Below are 24706 nucleotides of genomic sequence, written 5' to 3'. Positions count from 1 at the left end.
TTAAACTACATAGACCATACTGCCTACGTCAGAATTGTCAGGTGGGTATTTCTGTTTTCCTGTTAAAGAACAGTTGCTGCAATAAATTTCATACAGTATATGCAATGACTCTGTAGCTTGTTTGTTTTGCTGGGCAACAAGCACATATAATATGTAAAGGTCACCCCACCCCAAAAAGTCAATCAGTCACCTGAAACAAGGAAAGCTGCAACACACATAAATCTACATCTAATATGAACAAACGTTATTAATATGATATCAGTTGAATTAGTTATATTTCCCTTTGTATCTGACATAAACACAGTTGTAAGAGAAACTGTAGTTTATAATCCATAGTGGTATGTAATCCAGAGATGGAGAAAGGAATTGGGAAGAAAAAATTTAAAAAAAAGAAGTCCCCTAAATTGGTTCAGTAGAAATGAAGATGCGAGCATGTGCAACTGCATTCTACAACAGGCAAGCACTTAATGCAAACATGTTCAATAAAATAGATTAGATGTCCAGTGAAACAAAATTATTTCACAATGTCAGAGATTGCGAAGATCTTCTTTTTGAGAGTAATCAGGAATATCAGCAAACCTGATACACTGGACTAAACTAAAATCAAAACCATAAAATGAAATTAGTCAAAATCATCCATCTATCCGTCAATTTTCTTTACCTGCTTATACAGGGAAGGGTTTTCTGGAGCCTATCACAGCAATCAAAGGGCACAAGGCAGGAACAACATCTTGACAGAGTGCCAGTCTATCGCAGGCCAAACACATGCCCACTAGGGCCAATTTAGCAACATCATATCACCTAATCTGCATGTTTTTGGATTGTGCAAGGAAAGTGGAGCATCCAGAGGAAATCCACCTGGAAAATCAGAGAACATATAAACTTCACAAAGGTAACACTTTGGATATAAACCCCTGTCTCTATACAGCAAGGCAGCAATTCTGCCACTGTGGCACCATTCCACCCTAGTCAAAATCATATTTCCTTTAACTAATTGCTTTATTTTTTTTTTTGTTTCTTTGTTTCTTCCTTTCTGTTGTTTACATGCTTGTCTCTAACAAAGTTTTTCCTTTGAGTAGTCAAACTTTCCTGTAGTCCATGCTTTCCTGTGGATGGTACCTTCCTTTATGCTGCAATCACAGTCTAGCAACATGCTGTATTCATAGTCACAATCGAGAAGTGCGAGCTGGAAAACATGGAGAACAGTAAAACAGAGTAAAAATAGCAAGAAAATAACATATTAAGAAGAAAGTAAAAACATTAGAAATTAGATACCAATATGTTTCTGACAATGATGTTACTGATAAAATTGATTAAAATTAATAACAAATTGGAATAAAAAATGAATACACACAAAAAGATAATGAAATATGCACTTCTGAGATGTACAGGTTAGGTCCCTATAAGTTCCAGTTCTCCTATATTTAAATTAATTAGGTCCTAATCTCGTAGAAGCAGACGTATAAGAAGACAACCATGAATGAATTTGGCTTAAATGTGTGTGGGAACAATTAGACGGCTTACTGAGTGTCATATTTTTAAACCAACCCAAAGCTTCATGAAGGAGGGGCAGTGATTTAAACAGCAAAGAGGAATGCAGCTCTTGTCAACATTGTCCAATCGAAAGCAAGCCTGTAGTTACAATGGATAAGGCCGACAAATCTCCTAAAATAAACATTTTAAACATTTAACTGTGTAATGTGTGTGCTGAGAACATCTTACATTTGTTAAAATGAACATAACCTGTTGCAAGTGAAAAAACCTTCTGCACATCCAGATTAGATTTTGGCATTTAAAGACATCATTGAGTTAGCAGTAAAAGTAAATGCTGTCTTGCTGCTGGCTTTAAGTGCACTGTGTCGCTCACAGCTCACGTTACAGTCTGAGTTAGTGTGAAATTCAAAGAGTTAGAATATTAGAACAATCTAGATGAGAACAGAATATTCAGAGCAACAAAGCTCACCAGTCCTATTCACTTAATTCTTCTAAAACAACATCATGTCTAGTTTTGAAAGTCCCTGCCTACCACGTTACTTGGTAGCTTATTCCAAGTGACTATGGTTCTCTGTATAAAGAAAAACTTCCTAATGTTTGTGCAAAATTTACCCTTAAGTTTCCAACTGTGTTCCCGTGTTCTTAATGAACTCATTTTGAAATAAGTCTTGATAGAGTGTCCTAATTTCCTTTATAATTTTAAACACTTCAATCATGTCACATCTTAATCTTCTTTTGCTAAAAAACTGGAAAAGGCTCAGCTTTTTTAATCTTTCCTAATAACTCATCAGTTCTAGCCCTGGAATTAGCCTAGTCGCTCTTCTCTGGACCTTTTCTAGCATTGCTGTGTCCATTTTGTAGCCTGGAGAACAAAACTGCACACAGTTCTCCAGATGAGGCCTCACCAGTGCATTAAAAAGGTTGATCTTAACCTCCTTGGACTTGTACTCCACACACCGTGCTATATAACCTGCTATATAACCTGATAACCTTTGTCTTCTTAATGGCTTCTGAACACTGTCTGCAAGTTGATAGCATAGAGTCCACTACGACTTCTACATCCTTCACATAAAGTGTACTCTCAATTTTCAGACCTCCCATTGTGTATTCAGTTGGCAGCTCTGCATTATATATTCATTCAAACTAAACATTGTACTGTCACAACCAGTTTACTGAACTTCCATTAAGTGCATTAATAACATAGAGCCACAGGAGATACAAATTTCAGTACTCAGACCACTGGAAACAGTAAATGTGCCTAACAACATTGACACCACTCCAATAGAACCACAGACAAGTTCAGATCATTTTCGATGCAAGAGTCCAAGAGACTATAATTTCTGTTAATGTACAGATAAACTTTTATTGTGATGAATATGCTGTTAAATAAATGTAAACTGTTACATTTATGAAGTAAAATGTGAACTAATTTTTTGTGAATTTCCCCTTGGGATTAATAAAGTATCTATCTATCTATCTATCTAAAAATATTAGATATGATTACACAGTGGGGAGATTGAAACTTGAAACTACAGCATATGAGAAAGAGTCATAGTGGACTATGTGTCCTGAAGCAATTGATAAGGCTCATACATAGTATACTGGGTTACATTGCAGGCTGTGTTGAGTACAAGCCAATGGAGGTTTTCCTTAAGTTGTACAACATATTTGTGTAGCTACATCTGAATATTGTGTGTAAAGTTTTGGAATCCGTATTAAAAAAAGTATAACTGCACTAGAGACAGTCGAGATAAGAAAAGCTAATCTTATTTTAGGACTGTTGCATATGAGATATAATTTAAAATTGAAAGAGTTGGATCTTTCCAGTTTAAACAAGCTGAAATTAAACAGAGGCATACTGGGAATGTTCAGGTTTATGAAATGGCGGAGTCAAATTGCTAGATTAAAATGAGTTCTTCAATAAGAACATGCGGAGAGATGAAAGCTGATACACTTCACCCAAATGTTAAAGTAGTGTATGTGAATAAATTACCTAAGTAGTGTAGTAAACAGTAGTTCTAAAAATCCTCAAAACCTTCAAATGTATGCATCTATTTTATTTAGGTCAATAATTAAAATTTTCTGGACACCTATTGCTATTATTTTTTTACTTTTTCTGTTTTTTTTCTTATGCTATATTTCAGCTTACCACAATTCTTTTATTTGGAATCTAATTTTATTTTTTCATTCTTCCAGATGGATGGTGTAGTGGTTAGTCCTGCTGCCTCATGGATCCAGCGTCTAGGGTTTGAAAATTGCGCAAGGGTCATTGTTTGTGCAGAGCTTGCCCGTTCTTTTCGTTTTCCCATGGGTTTTTATCCCAAAGATGTATGCTTTACATTAATTGACAATTGTAAAATTGACCCCATGTGAGTGAGTGGCCTCTAAAAGTGACAGGCTTCCCATCCGTGTTTTTTTTTTTTTTTGCCACCTTGTGTCTGGTGCTGCCAGGATAGATTCTGGTCACCTCCGTCCCTGACCTAGATTAAGCGAGTTTGAGATGTTATGGTTATGTTATTGTTTGAGAACATTTAGATTTTAATGGTTTGCTGCATTTACACTCAGAAAGCTTTTAAGTCTTTGTAGTTTTTTATGGTGTTAATTATTGAAATATTTACTGGATTCACTATTATGCTAATTAATCAGAAATTATTTGCCAATTTTAAGTACAGGCCCTTTGAGTATACATCATCCTAACTAATTCAGTTGTACTGTATATATTAAGTTTTAAAATTTTGAAAGAACTCATAAAAAACATTTAAAAAGATGATAGTTATTGAAGTGTTGTTAGTAATATGATTAATAAGTGTGTTCTATCATGAGTGGTGTTCTGGTTAGTGCTGCTGCTACACAGCTTCAGGACTATGTTCAGACTGTGTTTTTTTTCCAAGTTCTCCACATTTATCCCAGATCTAAAAAAAAATTAGATAGGTAGTATTTACTGCCTTCTTTAAATTAGCTGACTGGAAGTTAACAGGAGCCTCTTACACCGCTCTCTCCTGCCCTTTCCATAATGCTGTTGGAATAGACTCTGGCTGCACATACGTATTGTATTGTAAAAATTGGGTTCAAAAATTGGTGGTTGAATGATGGTACTATACATCATTATTTTAATTTAGAAAAAATTGAAAAGTCAAAATGTGAATGTGTTCTATATGTTGAAATGATCCCAAATGCAGAGATCACTGAGGCTAGATGGATAACCATATCAAAAAATAATTTGCCACTCTATCCAGGAAAATTTAATTCTAACAGATGAATCATTCATCATAATTAATGTTGTGAAAAAAATTATATTTTTTCTGCTCAGCTATCTATCTACGTAATTGCAGAAGTGCTTGCACCCATTATTGTTCTCCTCCCTTATTTTATTGACCCTTTTTTTTTTATCTGCATCTTATCTTGCGCCAAGGGGCTAGGAGACCAAAGTGAAAGCATAGAGTCACTGAAGAGAGCCAATGACCTGCCAGGCAGCGAGCAAAACTATGGCACGGTAATCCCAGTTCTGCAGCAGCAGCTCCAGGGTAATCTGAACTGTGTGGAACATTTAGTGGTGTCTGGCACATTTGTGTTAGTGGGGAGAGATGTTTCTCAACCCATCACCCCACTTTCACTCCACCCCCATGTATTCGCCTTCGTCTTGCAAGAAAAATAGATAATTGTAACAGTGTGTTGCATTATAACAGCAAGAAAACACATGGCCACTGTATCTCTGGAAAACGGGTGAAATGTTTCATTTTTCATTTCTGTTTTTTTGTGTATATATTTTTATAAATACTATTTTTGCATTTTTAAATCTTGACAATATTAAATGTCCAAGGATCTGAAAATGAGCTAATCAGAGTCTAATTTTTTTTTAACACTGAAGACCAATATTTAACCAAGGAATTGTGCAGATTCTTTTCATCTCATCTGAAGCATTTCTTAAATAAAACCTGGATCCAACTCAGTGTTGATTCTTGCCTTGTGCCTGATGGTGCTAGAAGAGGTACTGTACTAGAAAAAGTGAACTCAGGAAACAGACAAATAAAATAGAAAAAAGAACAAAATAAAAAAAATTCTATTTAAAAAAATGTCTATGTAAAACAATATAATTCCATCAATTTCTTTTTCAGTACAATCTAAAAATAATGCAAGCCCTACTAAATTTAGTGTATTGTATAGTATATTTCAATATAACTACTGTAATTGTATAGCGTATCACAAAACACTCAAATTCATCATAAGTGAATGACTGCATTTCATGAATTAAATAGTAAAATCACATACTGAATTGCACAGGGTGAGCTGAGTTATTTAAGGATAATAAGTCATAACGCTGTTTCTTTTCTTTTTTTTTTAGCTAGTGGTCGAGTAATTAGATTTTTAAGTCAGCATTAACCATAGCCCAATAAAATGCATTTTCTGTATTTTAGTGTTTGAACCTCTCATATACTGTAGAATGCATTTTATTTTTAATTTTTAACTGTAATGATAAGTAGTTTTCATTTCAATCCTTAAGCATTCAGTTGGTCAGTCTGTCTGCTTCACTCCTTGACAACATCATGCAGGAATGGCTGCTTAGCCTTGTTTACCTAAAGTGGAGTGCCTTAGTGAAAGCATTCAGTTCCTGGTCATTAGTCCTGACTGGGATGCATATGTCAGTTTTCTCCATGGACTCTGATTAGCATCTGTTTATGGGAAGAAAGCAGGGCACACAAGTGTCATTTGGTTTCATCACTCCTGATTTAAAGTTGGGTCCATGGCTCCAGTGTCAAAACACATGTCTGCCTTATTACCAGTTTTAAATCTTTTATCACAAGTTATCTTCTTTGAGTATGACTGCACAAGTAATCTTCTGATTTGTCTGTAATCTTTATTCTTACAGCAGACAAGGCTTATATTACTCTTCAACATTGTAACTCTAAGTGATGTAAATAATCTAAAACAGCTTGCTATTTGGCATTAAAAGATAAAAAGAAAAGAAAACACAAAAATGAATACATGCTCATAATTAGGGTTCAGCTGACTGCCAAGGCTATTATATTTTATGCACTGCTATGGAAAATGCCTACATAGTATATCTAAGATGCTTTATCTCAGCTCATTATTCTCTCTGTGTTTTACTTGCTTTGATAGGTAATATTTCGTTTTGCTGAATGTGCCACAGTTTTAAAACTCAAACTTGCTGATTTTCACTTGAAATTCTCTTAAAACAGAAAATGTTATGTCATCTAAAAAATAAACCAGCGCGTTCAGTTTGAAACAAGATATGTCTCTTTGCATATTATATATTTACTTGTAGATACAAAAATCTGGAATGGAAAATGCTAAACTTTAATAATGGCAATGATATCACAATTTTTGCATTATATTTATTATTTATATAAAAGTTATGACTTCAGAACTGCTGTTTTAGTCTGCATAAAATACTGAGAATTTCTTATATGGGTGACCTAATAATGTTTTAGCTGAGAAGTATTTGACAGACATTTTATATTATAGTCAGTTTATGCAGTGTATTACATATTTTTATTTGATATTAATCTTTGTACTCTGTAGTTTTATGTGAAGTATGACCCAAAGTTAGATAGTAACGTTCAGAAGAGCTTATTGAATAAAAACATATGCTACCAGTTATATAATATTGTAATTTCCTGTGAAAGACTATAATCTATGTATTCTACATAAACAAGACTTTCGCTTTAGATTATAAAATACTAAAGAAATTGCAAAACTTCAACCATTAAGTATTCCCACTATATCTGTGTATGTTTCTCTGTAAGTACTCTGGTTTTCTTCCTACCTCCCAAAGACATGCATGTTATTGGTAACCCTTGTGTGAGTGAGTGTACGTGTGCATTTGAGGGTGCCCTGTTACAGGATGGCACTCTGTGTTGTGATCATTTTTGTCTTTTGCCCAATTCTCCCAGAACAGGACCCTGCAACAGTAAATTTAATTAAGTAGGTGTGATAGAAGATAAATAAGTTGATATTTATTCCAAGAGTTTCCTGTTCTAAACCTGTTTAGGTGCAAGAAAATCATTCTCCTGGATATGAATATAATATTGATATTAAAAAAGTAGATATTCCATAAACTTTTTTTTCCTATCCAGTTAAAATACAAAACAATCTTGTACCATCAATCCTTTGCTTTAAATTATTTGTTCAATCAAAGTATCCAATAGCAGTGAATAAAAGTGTCTATTCATTTACATGTATTTGCTCATCAGGCGCTTTTATCCAACGTGACTTACAATCGAGGTCAACATAATCAAGTAACATTAGTCTGGGCACTGTTTAGAACAAGTGTAGCAGGACAGGCCACCAAAGTTGATCACCACAAGTGAAATGCTGTAAAGCTAGTATAACAAAAACAATTATCTATTAAAAATGTAACAGTTATCCACAGAGCAAAAGCATTCATTAACAATATGACAGATATTCACAAAGCAGTAGGGTTTTCAATTGCTTCTTAATCACATTTGAGGGAGTCAGCAGTTCAGATGGAGGTGGACAGCTTATTTCACCAACTAAGAGGTACAGTACATATGGAAAAAGTCTGGTGATATGTGATACCACACAGAGATGGTGTCACCAGATGTTGTTCAATGGCAGACCTGAGTGGGCAAGAAGAAGCATAGCACCTCACCAGTGTTTCCATATACACAGGTGCTGACCCATTAACTACTCTATAGGCAAGCATCAAGAATCTGAACTTAATTTGTGTTGCTACACATCACCAATGTATCAACCTGACAGCGACAGTGACAAACTCCTATCTTTGGTGGTTGAATACAAGACTGGCCACTATATTTTTGACCATCTGCAGTGGTCTACTGCTAGTAGAGTTGCTGTAATCCAGACACGTCAAGACCAAAGCCTGGACCAGAAATTGTGCTGCATATCCAGTCAGATAACGTCTGATTTTTGATGTTATACAAAGAAACATCTGAAATGTCGTCAGAGAAAGGTAGCTGCTCAGCAATTACCACCCCAAGGTTGTACACTGACTTGGCAGGTGTGACTGACAATGAGCCAGGCTGCAATAACAAGAAGTTTGGTCTTTGCCTGGTTGAGCTGTAAGAGGTGCTCCTGCAAGTACTGAAAGAACCAGTGGTTTAATAACAATTAATTTCTTTTAGTGCTTTCTTTGCTGAAGACAAGGTTTTGAAACTGTAAGATACAGGCATATATCAATACTGAACCTAATTTTTTTCAGATTCACAACACAGTTTTCTATTCACGCTGTTTCTACTTGCACATCTAATAATATATACAACCAAGAATTTTGAATTACATATTACAGCTCATCCACATTTGAATTTAACACAAACCGTAATTAATAACTTGTTATAGTGTGAATTTGCCCCAAATTCTACATTTATTCTTTTTTTCATTTATTTTGAAACCCACTTTGTTTAGTTGAAAATCACAGGTGTTTGAACCCTATTTTGGGCATACAGGGCACAAGGCAGGAACCAGCAATGTCTGGGGTGCCAGTCTGTCACAGGATATACTCACTCACTCAATCACTCACACTAGGCAAATTCATAGTTGCTAATTAGCCTAACATTTTACTAAACATCACAGGTTCTGTTCTGTCATTTTATAAAAATAATACAAATTTCATGAAAAACATTTAAGGTACTAATACATACAGTATATATAACTGGCCTTGGGAAATCATATCCCAATGAAGTGCAAGCCAGGTTAATTGAGAAGTCTAAGTATGCCTTGGAATGTTTGCATTAAGGAATGATTCTTACCCTACACACATGCACCATGTGACCCAGTAATGGTTTCAGTTTTTTTTGGTAGGGACAGATGGGTGTACACGTTAATAAGACTGACACCTTATACAGGTTTGGTTTTTGCCTTTTGCAAAATCCTGCAGGGCTAGGCTTCATGCACCACACCCCAAACTGGATTAAGTGGGTTTGGAACAAGTTAAACCGATGAATCATTTAAAAATGTTTGTTATGCAATAAAGTGTCAAATATTTTTTATTCTTACTCAACCTTTAATAATTTAAGTCAGTTATTTGATATCAGTGTATTTAATGCAAGTACAGATTACACATTTTAACACCAATACGCTTAAATTTACAACAATCAGTGTAGAAATTAGAAATGAATGCTTTTTGATACAGTCCAACTAACAGTAATTCTCAATTGTAAAATAACATATTGAGCACTCCTAATTCACAGATGTTGTGGGTCTTAGTGTCACCTTTTACTCACACATTTAAGTTGCTTCAGCCTAAACTTTCCAGCTGTTTGTTCATCAGCAGGTTTTTAGTAATTCCTCCGTCAAAAGCCTACTTTTTGTGGATTTTGTTATATGAAAATAAAAAAATTCAAAGGGAGAATTAGCTGCTAATGTCCATGAAAAATACTTAAAGAAGTAAATGCATACAATACATCTAACTGGCCCTAGTAAATAACGAGATGTTATAATTGTCGCTACTGTATATATACTCTTTTTAAATAAGCCATTAGATACATACCTCACCAAATATCACAATGGTGGACTTAAAGCTGGTGTCACATTGTCATGTTTCATATTGTCTTTGTTACTTTATGCATACTGTGCATTATCTACAAACTTTATATTTCACTGGCATGGGGCATGATGACATTTTGAAAGTAGACTTTGTGTTTAGCTTGTTTAGCTGGTTTCTTACTTGGGTCTATAGCACTATTAACTCCAAGAATTATATTTAGTGGTTTCCACAGTATAGGGGGTTATTTTTCTTAATGTTCAACAGTTTTTAGGTATTTTTAGAAAAGATCATCTAAAAGTAGAAACAAGATTGGACTGGCATGCATATCTGACATTTTAAAGGAGTATATAACCAAATTTAGGCAATCTTAAGAAATACTCAAGTGAATACTGAATTATTGTACTGTTTTTATTGAGTTTACTAGCTGCTTTTCTCTGAGTTTACTTTTGATTTTATGTGCTGTCTTGGTGTATTAGTAATGGTTTAGTGGAATCGTCACCATATTGACAACAAAAACAAGTTAAGGCTTGTAGTGGACTGTTGTTAAATGAAGATTAATACTGTAGGTGTATCTGCTTCTGAGAGGCTGCCGAGTTACTTCTAGTGACTTCCCTTCTCAGGATGAAGTAGTTTCAGAGAGTGAAAGCTTACAAAATAAATAAAACATACTAATTGTTTTATGTTCCATTTAAGTCATATTCTGTTACTAAAAGGAAAAACTTGCATTGCAAAGCTACATAAAGACTTATTGAGGGTCTGGTGGCTTCATTATATGCCACAGAAGAATCATCAGTTGTTACTATTTCTAGAATTATCCAGTTTTCCTGAAATATTTTTCCATGTAATTGTTTTTAATGTTTTTCCTATGTATAGCTATGGTCTTTCTTCAGATACACATCACATATATCATTTCATCACGTTTCATTTGTTATTTACTTCCTTATGCATTTTTTTCTCATTTCTTCCCTCTCTCATTTTACACTTTTTTAAACACCATCTATATTCATCTTGAATGAAGTTGTTGAAACATGCTGGCATTATTTAATGCAAGCATACAACAGTGTATATTTTCTTGCACTGCTCTATCAGTAATACAAGTGTAGAAATGAAATGTTATTTATTATAGTGCTTTTTGCTAATAGTGAACATCTGTTAAACAAGAAAATCTTTTTTTTCATGCTTCTGCTTATCTTTGTGGCTGTAACAGCAACATCTTTATACTTATGGCCAAGACAGTGCTCCAGTTCCACTGGAAAGAATATTTACTCTCACACAAGTAAGTTAAAATGACTTTTAAATGTCAAAGATTACACATGCAAACTGTAAATATAAGTCTAGTTCTTTTAGGCTCCATATTTTGTAGTTATAATATTGTGTCTTGCTCCTCCAGCCACAAAAAAATTAAATGACTGCCAAGTAGCACTGTAATTTACAATGTGCTTTTCCATAGACATGAATAAATATAAAAATGAGGTGGTTGTTCATATTTAAATCTTTAGTAATAACTAGAAGGTTATCTGTATATTGATTATGGCAAGTTATGATTACATCTGAAGCAGCACTATGACTTTTTTGCACCATCTGTCTTTCTTTATTTTTGTAAGTAAAACAAGACATCAGGAAAAAGAAGACAAAGTAAATGTGTGGAAAATATAAACCAGAATATCATAAAATATTTTATTCAGATGCAAAGGTTTCTCAAAGTATTTAGAAGTATTATAAAAAGTATTATAAAATGATAGAGGAAAATAAGACTAGTTTGAATTTGATTAATATAAATTCTGAAAAACATCAAAGGTAACAAAGCCATATGAAAATATTTAATAAATCTTGTAATTCTTAATGTTTTAATTAAAAAACACACGATTAACAGAAACACCCAGAAAGTTATGAGTGAGAGGAATGGCCTGTCTGATCTGAATATAAATAGTAAATTTTATTTGGATTTTTGCTCTATTCATGTTATTTCTATAAACAACCCCATGTTTAGACACAAGAATGATCCTGAGTTTATGTAATAAGTAGAGCAAAAGGTCAATGACTGACTTTCTTGTCATGCCTTCTGATCCAAGTATAGAGAGATGCAAAGATGCTAACAGGTGCAGATGGATAGAGAGTCAGCAAAACAAACCTAGAAAACCTGTTGCAAGTGTGATTTGGGTGGATCTGGTTTCACTTCTGTAACAGCTTCTTCTGTTTCTCAGAGGAGGTCAGAAAAATGGAGTCTTGGTAGACCCTGTTCAGGTGTTCAACAGCAGATGCCGTTGCAAAAGGCTACAACCAAAATATGGCCGGTCATCTCTGTGACCAATCAAGTGAAACAAATAAGTTGTCTATGCAATGTTTGCAAGGAGGTCCCCAGGATTTGATATGATTGTAAAAGTAAGTCAACAAGATGGCAGTTGCAGCAGGTCTTAAAGCAAAACATTGTATATAAAAGAAGGTAATATGTGTCAAAAGCATATGGGGCTTCAGCCATTTCTGTAGCTAAGGATGTGGTAGTAGAAGAATTCTGTAGTGTCAGGATAGTAGGGATGAATGATTTCCAGCTGTGATTGTTGAAAACAGATATTGTAGAAATGCTGGTTAACATTTTTCTTCAGTGTTGCATGTAGCTTCAGAAATGTACCTAAAGTCTGGTAGATTGGAGGAGTGATCTTCATATTTATAAGGGGTCAAATAGGTGTATTCCTGTTTCAGGGAATCACAGTTCTGAAATGTCCTTGGGAAAGCCTATGCCATAACACCAAAGCAGAAACACTGGCTGATAGTCAAATTTCAAATCCAAGAGGTGAAACAAGGATTCCATTCTGGATGATCTTTTTGCCTTTGTACAATATTTAAGGGCATCTTGAACTTTTCCAATCCTGTCTACATGTGGGTTTTTAATCATAATCTTTGGTATTTTTGAGATGGTAATATAAGAGCATGGGATTCTGTGGCCACTCCTGTGTACTATTTACTTCTGCTATTTGCGGAGCAAGAGGTGCATTTGCACACTTGTTTTTAAGTTCATTCACTTTATAGTGAATGTGACACTATGCTAAAGACACTTTGTCTCATCTCCTGCATGTGTTTTCTCTGAACAAGATATCAATGCACAGTTGATGTACGTGGACCTGGATAGTTGCATCTCTGTGCTGTTCCCTTATCAAAATGTGAGCTCAGGCATACACTACAGTGGTTTGAGGCCCAGTGTGACACAGTCGATGTGAGAACCACACCTTGCAATTTGCCTTTCTGCCAGAAAACAGATGATAACTCTTTGCAGTTTAAGGGCAAGGAGGTGTCTTAAATGAAGGAGTTCAAGTATCTCTTGGTGTTCTTCCCAAGTAAGAGTTGAAGTGATTGTGAGTTTGATCAAGGGTTTAGCATGACAACCATAGTAGTGCTGGCATTAAACCAGACTATAGTAGTAAGAGTATTGAAATCCACTATGGATTTTATAGGTAAATTTTTCTAACTGCTCCAACATCATGATTAGGTACTGAAAGATAAATTCCATTTGATTTATTTTTAATATTTGTAGCATCGAGGCAAAATTAAGTCTGTTACTGTTGCTCTGTCTGCCTAACGTCAGTTGCCTAATAATTTAAGAGTTATATTTTATTATTTTAATGATACAATAATCTACTGTATATTCCCCTACCTTTAGAAAGCAACAGACACATTATTGAAGGGGCAGAAGTAATATTGAGGCATTACCACATATGGTATTTGTTGTGGCTAGTTTATGACAATTGTATTCTGAGTTTTTTCAGGTAAAGATGACAGAAGTTCATGGCACCGAAAACTGGCCACATATTACATGATGATTAGAATATGGTTGTTAGAATCTGTATAATATTCATGCAACAATAATGGTCTTAGAAACCTATAAAATAGGAACTTAGTCTTTGGAAGAAGCTTTGAATGTAACAATCAATCTATGCCCTTATCACCTATTATGATGTGAGTAATTGTCAAATAAAAATAGGGGTGCAAAGCAATACGAGGGACCTTTAAGCAGAACAACTGCTTTATAGATCTAAAGGATTGAACATATAATTAGTGTACCCCTTGAGCACTTTCCACGGGAGGCATACTAGGCAAGATCCCAGAGCAGATGTGGAACTACAGTAACTGCAGGATTTATATATCTTCTTGGCTGGCCTGGAAGCATCTTAGAATTTGTTAGAAGTGACTACAAGTCAAATTCTGTGAGTTGCTAAGCCAATCCTCACAGCACATGTGGAGAAAAATATGGTAGTGAGCAAGTAAGCATTACTGTAAGAATTTATAGAAACTGTAAGTGATAAAAGTTTTGTGCTAGTCCATTACCTGTCACTCAAGAAGGATGCATCAGGAGGATGTATCAAAGGTCACTGCTGTTGGCTAAGCCTCTTTTCTGTTATTAAACAACAAAAATCATAGCTTTCTCACAGCATCCAGCTAGATAATAAATAATATTTAAATTTTTTTACTGTATAGAAAAGGATTTAAGTTAGTTATTTCACTCACTGCGCTTATGTAGAGTCATCCTGTTTCTTAAACAATTCAAATTCTCAATTTTTTCACGTCTCTTTTGATATCTTGCATGTATGTTGCAATTCTCCTGTTAATGATAAATTTGTTTCACTTACTCATCATTTATTACTTGTCCAAATTTTTAAATAAGTATGCAGTTAAATTGTAATGGCTATCACTGTCTTTGAAAGATTAAAAAGGATTATCATATAAGACTCTCAACTGATAGTACTGGGTGGGTATGAGAGTGTAACTGAAGTTCATTCAGCATAGGACAGTATTCTGATTGGTAGCCAATCATAAAAGGTGTTTGCATTGATGATCTTTTCATAGAAAATTATAAAGAAGCATTAAAATGGTAATTGAATGAGTTACTGCAAAAAAAAAGCATATATAGATTTTTTTTATATTTGTAATATTTATAATACTCCTTGGAATAATAAATGATGTCATTGTTAATTATAAAGTACTTAGCAAAATATATTGATTTTAATTTAAATTTTTCAAACATATATAGCATCAACTGTAGTCTAGCCAACTCTCTAGTTTTATGCAGAACAACTTTCAAAAACTGTAAAGTTTTTATTTTTTTAAATGTTGTGATGCATTTTCTTCCTTTGCAGTACTCCAATGCAAAGGGAATATAGACTGGAATTAGGGAAAAACTTACTGGAACCTAGTCATTATATCTTGAGCGATGAAGTGTATGTCAAACCTTGGTATGCTCTCCATGAAAATCCTGAAGAATACAGATGCATATGAAATTATTGGGCTTTTCCAACATTTAATTTAAAATACCTTTTTGCTTTCTGGTTTGATGATATTTATTTTTTGACAGATTGAACACAAATCTGGAATTGTTTGCATTCCTAATTTTATAATGCCAATCTTTTAATAAACATTGTGGAGAAATAAACAAAGTTCCATTACAATTGTATCAAGGACAAAGTAGGTTGATAAAAAAAGAATTTACACATTCCAGGATTGCTTTGAACCTTAATACATACTGTTGTTCCACTCCTCAAGACCCTTTTTCCACCCGAGATGACATGATTATAATATGCCCTGCCGAACCCTTAGTAGCAGCTAACTATTGAAATAATAAATAAACCTGAGCATGAGTGACCAACACTACTTCCTATTAGCCACCATAAGCAAGCACAGAACACACCAACTGTGATGAATATAATAATGTTATTATAGAAAAAGTAACTGTACACATACACACAAAAAGTGATATGTTAATTACACACCCTGCACTGTGGCACACACCTCTTCTCTCTTTCCAGAAGCTCCAACAAATAAATCAATAATACCCCAAGTAACAGTTATATATAAAATTATAGTAAACAAAGTGAAAAAATCCTTGTACTGTACATAAATTTGAAGTTCGTGTTAGCAAAGGATTCACTGAGATATACCTTTGACCAGCCAAATTAACACTCACAGTCCCTTTCCACAGGTCCATAAGACCCTGTCCTGAGTTTCTGCTGCTACTCTAACTCTTTCATTAACCTTCTCCCTCCTGTGCAGACAAACCCGAGTTCATCTAATGGCTTCCTGCAGGTGGAGTATTTCCTTTCTCGTTCTTTTTTTTTTCTCTCTGAACGCTACCCTCCCTTAAGGGCCCTCATTGACCCTCCAAGTCCCTTCAAAGTAGTCCATATCTTGAAAAGTTCTTGCAACTGAATTTATGTACCGTAAAACAATGAAAGGTACAAACAGACACTGACAGCAAATACATCCAACAACCGCTACACTGTTTTTATGTTTCAGTTGTAAAATAACTCCCTTTATAAACTCCTTTTCTACGTCATATTTTCAAGTCTTCTTTTTATGTATTATTTCATTTTAAACAATTATAGAATTCTCAGCAAATTAGTTTTGCTGTAGATAGCATATATAAATGAAACCGACTTAGAAAACAATAGTGGCTTAAAAATTGGAACTGTCCTGCTAACTCGACATGAAAACAACTGCCAATTAGAAATTAGAATTGTTACAATATTTTAATCAAGTAACCACAAAATGTTTATTTAAATATAGAAATTGCATGAATTATGGTTTATATCAATACCCTGGAAAAATCTTAATTCTGACAAAGGTTACAACGGTGGTAATATTTTGTTAAGCCAGCTAGTCAAATTGTAAGCAAAAATAAATACATTTTTTGTGGACTGACAGACTTAAAATACTGGCATAATGAACTGGAATTCTCACAGCAAAAGAACGATAATTAAAATGCAGAAGCTGTAAAATGGAAATAACTATAAACCCCAAAAAAAAGAGTAGGCAAAAACTAAAATAAAACAGAAAGAAAAAAGGCATAATAATTTAAGAAAATAAAATAAGCCTTAAAGGTTTAGTTATCAGAGATTTTATGGAATTTACAGCCTTGAAGCTATTTTAAGCAACTTGGCCTGAAGCAAAGAACGTTATCATAATAAAGTGCTGAGATACTATAAATACTTTTAACTGTTTCAGAACACTCACAAAGCATAGCAGTTTATGTTTTGTTTCCTTAGTTTGTTATGACTATCAGGACTAACAGAAATGGAATGGAAAGTGGATTAGTAATAATGTGAATTGTAGTAGTAGGTGGACCAGGATAAAATGAAAATTATGCCAATACTGTAATTACCTACTCAAGTAATTTCCTAAATGAAGAAGGAAGACATTCATACCAACACGTGTAATCAAACCAATCATAATCATATTTACAGGATGATATATGCATTGCAAAAATCTTTAAAATTTAAATTTTTAAAATGTTTGAAGATTAGACAGGATGTTCTCATCTATATACAGTATTTATTGAAAACTCTCATGTTCACAAAGAAAAATATTAAAGACAAAATTAACCCTCCTGTTACGTTCATTTCTTAGGAACAACAATGATGATCCTGGGTCAATTTGACCAGGGGCATGTTTAATTATCCAAAAGTGTCAGAAACCACAAAATCCCAATACACATTGTTTATATCTCATTATTCACTCCATTACTAACCATTTCAATCAATATTTAGTGCAATGGTGTTCTTAACCTCTCACAGATCACGGTTCAATGAAGATAATTCACTCTTTTTTTATAAAAAATGCATTTTAAAACTTTTTTTTTATTGTACATTGGAAAGACCTACATATAATATACAATAGTTTTTCATGACATTGATTTTTTTTTTTTTTTTTATTTTACATTTTGAATTTTTTTCTTTTTATGTAGTGATGATGATAAATTGACACAAGACACCTCTTCTGTTCAGGGTCAAATTGACCCACTGACTTAAAATCAAGACAAATGAGTCATGAGGATTTGTATTGTTTTTGAACCAGAAATGAACAAAATAACAAAACAACAAAATAAGAGATTAGCAATATGAACACGGTGCGTGTGTATGTGTGTCTGTGAGTCTCCACAGCATACAAGTGACATGTCATCACGTTGTGACAGTAAACACTATGCAATGTTTAGAACCAGAAACACAAAAATGAATAGGTAGAAATGAACAAGGTGCATGTGTGTGCACAGTGTGCTTTGTGCAAATGAATTTTGCACATTTCACACAGGTCATGCTTGTCTTGACATCATCAGATGGCTTGCAGACCTGGCACCTCTTCCTTTTTCCCCCAGCAGCAACCTACAAAGAAGTGGACGATGATTACTATGTTTTTTTGTTGATCCCAAGACACACACAACATGCTCACACACACGCACACAGACTTACCTACCTTACACACTGGTGTACAAGGTGAAGTCCTCTCCTGGATCTCCCTCACTGTAGCCTCCAGGGCTGTCACCTGTTTACATTTGCTGCTCATTTTGTAAAGCTCTGACAGAGAGTATATCATATGTAGTTGCAGAGTGTAATGTTGGTAGGACTCCCTTGCAGAGAATCTTTATCTGTTTTGCTCTTCCCCTGCTGAGTGTCCACTGTGATGGAGTTTGCCCACGGGAACAGAAAAGGTTCCCGTCAAAAGTCTTAACAACACTTGCATTCTCGCACTTTACAGATGAGGTCAATAGAATATGGAAAGGGTGTGTGTGTGTGTGATTGGGGTGAAATATGTCTCACAGTTGTAAAGAAACAAATAGTATTTGACACGTCTGACCCCTTTAATCTCCACTTTGCATGCTGGGTCAAATTGACCCGAACAGTATCTGTGTAATATAAACATGCAGGGGTGGGGGGTTGCATACAGGTGAAATGAGCCATTTTCATTTTATATGTTGATTACACTTATTAAGCCAAGCAGAAGACGTTTCATACTAAAAAAAAAGTTTTACCTATTTTTTTTAGATTTTTGAACTTTAAAATGGGTCGATTTGACCCGCAACAGAACAGAAGGGTTCATTATTTGTCATCAGATATCTTAGAATGAAATGCATGCACATATTTTGCAACAATAGTAGCTTTAAGGTTTTTGTTTAGGTTTCTACCAGGTTTGAATTGCGGGTATGTAAAGCAAAACCCAAGTGGACAGGCTTGGAAGTTAAGTGTTTTTGTTCCTATTACTTTACCAGAATTTACTCTTGGATGACTTCAGGTCATTTAAAGAGCATTCTTCTCTTCCATGTCCAAGGTCTTACCTTTCTTATAGTTGTTTGTCTGGTACATCAGATCCAGAAGGCATCACCACACCATCGTTGATTCAGACATTCCAAAAATTTAACTGGACCTCATGCACAAGCTGGGTATTTAGACAGAAAAATCCCCACCTAGAGGTTAATAACATTTCATCCTCTTTCTGGTTTCAGTTTTAAAATGCTTATTTTTCAATAAATAAGGTCAACACACAAAATATTACAAAATAATCGAAGGATCTTGGTCTCTGTTTTTTTTTTTTTTATCGTAATTACTTTTTCAAACCTTTGGTTGTTTCACTATACCTGTACTGTCTTAGAGGGAGAGGCAAAAACTGTTTTTTGAGAGAGAGGAACAGGAGATAACTATAGTCAAATATTGGGCAAGGTCATAACCAGGAAGTCTAATTGCATTATCGTGAAGGTTAAACTCTAGCCAAAAGTCAAAGTCTTAAGTCATAAAGGAATGTGGAGAAGCCAAATAAATTTCAACTAGAATTGCCATCCAAATAAAGCAAAGTGTATCCAAATCTAATATCTAATTATGAGATACACTCTGGCCTTTATACAGTTGCTCTAAAAACATTACACACAGTGCATACAGAGGTCCTTTGGAGAATGATTACCATGAAAATAACCAATGTGAAAGCACAAAAAATGATGGAGCCCACAACAAAACAAATGTAGATGCGATATTAAGTTAAATAAAGTTTAAAGTCTTTACAAAAACCTTCTGGGACAAAATAAATGTTAGCATCAAATTTCTTGGGTAATAAAACCCTCAATTGAATGTATACCTTTAAAGTATGTGAGAACCATAGTACTGTTGTGATCTGGTGATTTCTTTAACTTTTAATAATTAATTTATTAATTATTAATTTAATTATTATTAATTATTATTAATTTAATTAATTTTTAATTATTATTATATAATTATTTGAATAAATCAATTAAAGGATAAGTTTGCTATGTGAAGTTGAATTTATTTCTCCATAAGCATGGTATTTAGATTAGATTAGATTAGATTAGATAAACTTTATCAATTTTCTACAGAGAATTATGTGCTAAAGTGAAGAGTTTTTTTTTATTAGTTAAAAAATTTCTTGTCTGTTCCAACAGTTTACAATGACGCTAATGGATACATGAGTCCATAGGTGAATGACATAGCCTTGACATAGCCTTGAATTTACTGAATGCATCCATTGTCAAGCCAAACTCCAAAACTGTGTATCAATGTCATTTTAATAAGGGATAAAAAAGCACAAAGCAAAACATTTTTGTGACATTCGTCCATTTTAAAAGGAGATGCACTTTAACCCACCGTTTGTTTTCTTCCATAGCATCTTTCAGGGCTTGGGGTGTGGATTTACCTCAGAAAGTCCTCATCAAGCACTGCTATTGGCACTAAATGTTGATGCCCAGATATGAATTGCTGACTGTGCTCTGTAGATAACTAGGCAATCTTAACAGAAAAAGGCACACTGACAATTTCTTACATTTCTTCACTATACATAATCTTATTTCATTATTTAAGTGGCCACTTTCACCATGAGGTGACACATGCTCCCGCCTCACTCTGTTTACCCATAGTCAGAGGCAACCCTTGTATCAACTCAGGCACTGAATGTCTGAAGTTTATACATTCTTGTCTCTCTACTTATTTTTTATCTTTAGATATTGTGCTTTTCCTCCAAATCCCATACAGGTTAGGTAAATTGTGACTTTATTTAATTTCTTAATAAATAAATGTTAATGTCCAAGTGACAGCCAACACAGGGCACAAGGAGGAACCAATCCCGGGCAGGGTGCCAACCCACCACAGGACACACACAAACACCAAGCACACACTAGGGCCAATTTAGAATCGCCAATCCACCTAACCTACATGTCTTTGGACTGTGGGAGGAAACCGGAGCGCCCGGAGGAAACCCATGCAGACACGGGGAGAACATGCAAACTCCACGCAGGGAGGACCCGAGAAGCGAACTCTGGTCTCCTAACTGCGAGGCAGCAGTGCTACCACTGCGCCACCGTGCCGCCCATAATCAAATATTTATATTTTTAATCTTAATCACTTGTTGTGTATTTTCTTACATTTAATTATTTCCACATTAATTTATATCTTTGTATAAGAGGATACTGTTTATTAACTGATTTGTTATATTTTTGAATTGCTTGTGAAAATACTGTTAACAGACCTATTATTTAAATATATATTAAGCAAACAACATGTTCAAGTATCCCATATTACTCTAACATTATTTTATAGAAAACATGGTGTTAATATATTTAAATATAATATGTTTTAAAACAGAGAATAGAGCAATTTGATTTACCTGTTCTTTTAAAAAACAAGTACATTTTTTTACAATTCATCTTTCATGTTCTTTCACATTCAACCGATCTTTGGTGGAACATTGCCTCCTCATTTAAAATGTTCAGTTGTTTATAGTCCTGAACAAAACAGCAATATCATATCACATTGTTTACTTCTTTCGTTTGCTGGTCTGGTTTGTTACATTCATTCATCACCAAGATCATGCATTATATTGAACTATTTGCTGATGTGTCTGATTTATTTCAGTTGCATGTTTCAGAAGTGCCCCTCATATTTGACCTTTTTAATATTAAATTTTGTAGGAAGAAGAGCTGGTTCGAGAAAGCCGTGGCTTTTATTTCCGAGGCTATGGTCTGGGACACTGCCTTCAAGTCAAAGATGGAACTGCTGTTGAGGGATCCTCTGTCTTTTCTCCGCCCCCTTCTCTCCCACCCCCCAAGGATACAGAAGCCATCCGCAAAAAGTTTATTGACCGGGCGAAGCGCATCGATACTATATCTCGAGCTGTTTTTCCTTTATCTTTTCTCATTTTCAACATCTTCTATTGGATCACCTACAAGGTGCTGCGGCACGAAGACATCCACCAGGCCTTGTAGGATGCATTATTTTTTTAGTCAAAACTGCCTGGAAGATTTAAACAAAAATATAAAAAAATTGAGCCAACAAATTCTCTTATAAAAATATTCCAAATTCATTTCTTGCTACAAGCTTACTGGTGCAGTATATTATAGAACTCAGAGATACTAAACATAGTGTTTTTTTTAGAAATCTGTTTTCCATTAGGGTTGAAGTATTTTGCTCAGCAAACAAGACTAATTCTGAACATGGCATACTGGAGAATCAGCAACTGGCCCAACCATCTTGACAACCAGCAATGAAACTTGTATAAAGGGTTTTATCTAATGCTTATCAGCTAAAGTTTCCTTAATGTGCTTGTTCCTGAACAACTGCTGTTTTTGTCTTTAAGGACACCATGTGAATTGTGAATTTGCTGAAGACTGTTCATAATAAGCTGCATGTTATTCTCCAAGTGAAGCAGCCTTTGTGGTATGCTTATATAAGATGGACAACAAAAGGCATACCTTTTTACCAGTCATGATCTATTTATAATGTTGTGAAACTACTCCATAACCAATTAAGTTTTAAGTGTTTTAGCAGGAAAGCAAGCAAACATGGAATCGCAATAGTCGAGATGAAGCACCTGTTTCATCATACAGAGACTACATAATTAACAATGATTTATATACTGTAACCAGTAAATAGTAAATAAATTTACACTACTGGTTAGGACCATATATTTACATTCATCACACAGGAAAGAACATAATTAAGACAATTTGAATATGTTATGTTATTATAAAAATAGGAATTATATGTAAAAAACCACAAGGCTGTCTGTATGTTAATGCCGCAGATCCACTGATAACCAGTGGTGATGTGTTTGTTCAGTTTCACGTGAATGTGCTGGAAAAAAATATATAACTTCAGCAAATGACTTATAAATACAGATTACAACAGTATTTGGGACAAACATTTCAACTTTACACTAAACAGAAGAACACATATTTCAACCATCCATTCATCCATTTTTATAACCACTTATCCAGAGCAAGATTACAGGGCAGTCAAACCCCATCCCACAAATATTTCAAGTTTATGAAATGAATTAACAGTTAAAGAAGCTGTGCACTGTCACATGCAGACATATCATCCTTATCATGAAATGGGAATGGGGAGCTCCCCAAAAGACACCTTTAGTTCTGTCCCTTGGTGCACAAAACACAAGCTTCTTTCTACTACACTTACTCTGCTTATTTAAATATCCAGTGTGATTAAAAGTCAAACAAAATTTACAGTACTAATTTTTTTTTACTGTATATAGCATATTTACTGTTGTGAGACCCGGGTCCGAACACCACCAGACAAACACCACTTCTTTATAAAAAAAGCACACGTTTATTTCTCTAAACACAGCACACAGTGCTTCCCAGCACTAAACACCCCTAATATGGGCCTTTCTCTTTCAGTCCGTGGGCTGCCTTTCCTCCTTCGTCCTGCTCCCACTCCCGACTCCAGCTCCCCGATTGTAGGCAAGCGGCCTGATGACAGTCTTCCGGCAGCACTTCCTGGTGTGGCGGAAGTGCTGCCCTTGCACCCGGAAGCATTCCGGGCGTCCCTGGAAAGATCTTCCTCCATCTTCCCAGGTGTGGCGGAAGTTAATGTTTCCCGGGCTCCATGTGGAACAGGGCGCCCCCTGGCGGTGGTCACGGGCCCTAATGAGCTTGAGCCTCCTTGCTCCTTTCCCATGGTCCCCTCAACATCCAGGGTGGTTGCCCCCCCCGTGGCCCGGGGGACGTATACGCCACCTCCCGATCCTTCCAGGCGTCCTGGCTGGGTCTGTCCCCCAGCCTCCAGTGACACTGTATATAGCACCTTTCTCAAACACAAGGATGCTTTACACAAAAATAAAAAATAAGAAAACAGACACAAGAAACAATAACAAAACAGAACAAAGAAACAGAAAAAACATTCAAATTGTATACAAATTAAAAATCTAAGCCTGAAAAATATATTATTGAAACAGAACAGTTTTCAGATTATTTTTGAAGGAAGAAACTGAAGAGCTGGCACACAAATGTTGAGGTGAGGAGTTCAAATGTGGGGAGCTTCAACAATGAAAGATCTGTTGCCCGAGGAAGAAAGTTTGCTCTTTGGAACCATTAGGAGTCCAGTATCAGAGGACACGTGGGGGATTATAGTGATGAAGTGCTTGAACAAGATATGAAGGCGCTAGACCATGTAAAACCTTATAAATAATGATGGCAAAGTTATATTTGATATGTAAGGAAACAGGCAGCCAGTGCAGATGATAAAGGACAGGAGTGATGTGTTCTGAACGCTTGGTGTATATGAGAACTTTAACAGTTGCATTCTGGATATATTGAAGTCTACTGAAGCAGGCAAACAGGGTATTGAAGTAGTAGAGATGAGATGTAATTAAAGGGTTTTCACATCTCCATTAATGAAACCAACATTCTATTATTCAGTTTTTATCCTTTCATAATAGCATTTGATGGAAACCTATGGACTTTTTTACTTTTTCTTTTACACACTAGAATGAAAACATTTAGATTTTTCAAACGCATGGTGAGACTATATGTTAAATGAAATATTATCTTTGGAATTTATTCTTAATATGTGTACATATGAAACACACTATACATGAATGTCAAATAAAAATTCATTAATTAATAGTTAGAGAGAGAGAGTGAAAGAGAGAGATAGAGCAAAGGTGGGAAAA

General features: G+C 34.9%; 1 protein-coding gene across 2 annotated transcripts in view; it reads left to right on the top strand.

The window, feature by feature from the left end:
- The window catches only part of glra4a (glycine receptor, alpha 4a), a 241277-nt gene extending 217765 nt beyond the window's left edge, over nucleotides 1-23512 (top strand). The window contains exons 9-10 of one of the 2 annotated variants that reach the window (XM_051934414.1): nucleotides 11187-11255; nucleotides 21708-23512. In XM_051934414.1, coding sequence (XP_051790374.1) covers nucleotides 11187-11255; nucleotides 21708-22001 — 363 coding nt within the window. In that variant the 3' untranslated portion in view covers nucleotides 22002-23512. The remainder of the gene's footprint in view (nucleotides 1-11186; nucleotides 11256-21707) is intronic. The other variant, XM_051934415.1, reaches the window with a different exon arrangement.
- The last annotated feature ends 1194 nt before the right edge of the window (nucleotides 23513-24706 follow it).

Source organism: Erpetoichthys calabaricus, chromosome 12, assembly GCF_900747795.2.
Source record: "Erpetoichthys calabaricus chromosome 12, fErpCal1.3, whole genome shotgun sequence".
Classification (NCBI taxonomy): domain Eukaryota; kingdom Metazoa; phylum Chordata; class Cladistia; order Polypteriformes; family Polypteridae; genus Erpetoichthys; species Erpetoichthys calabaricus.
This window is presented reverse-complemented; position numbering and strand designations above follow the sequence as displayed.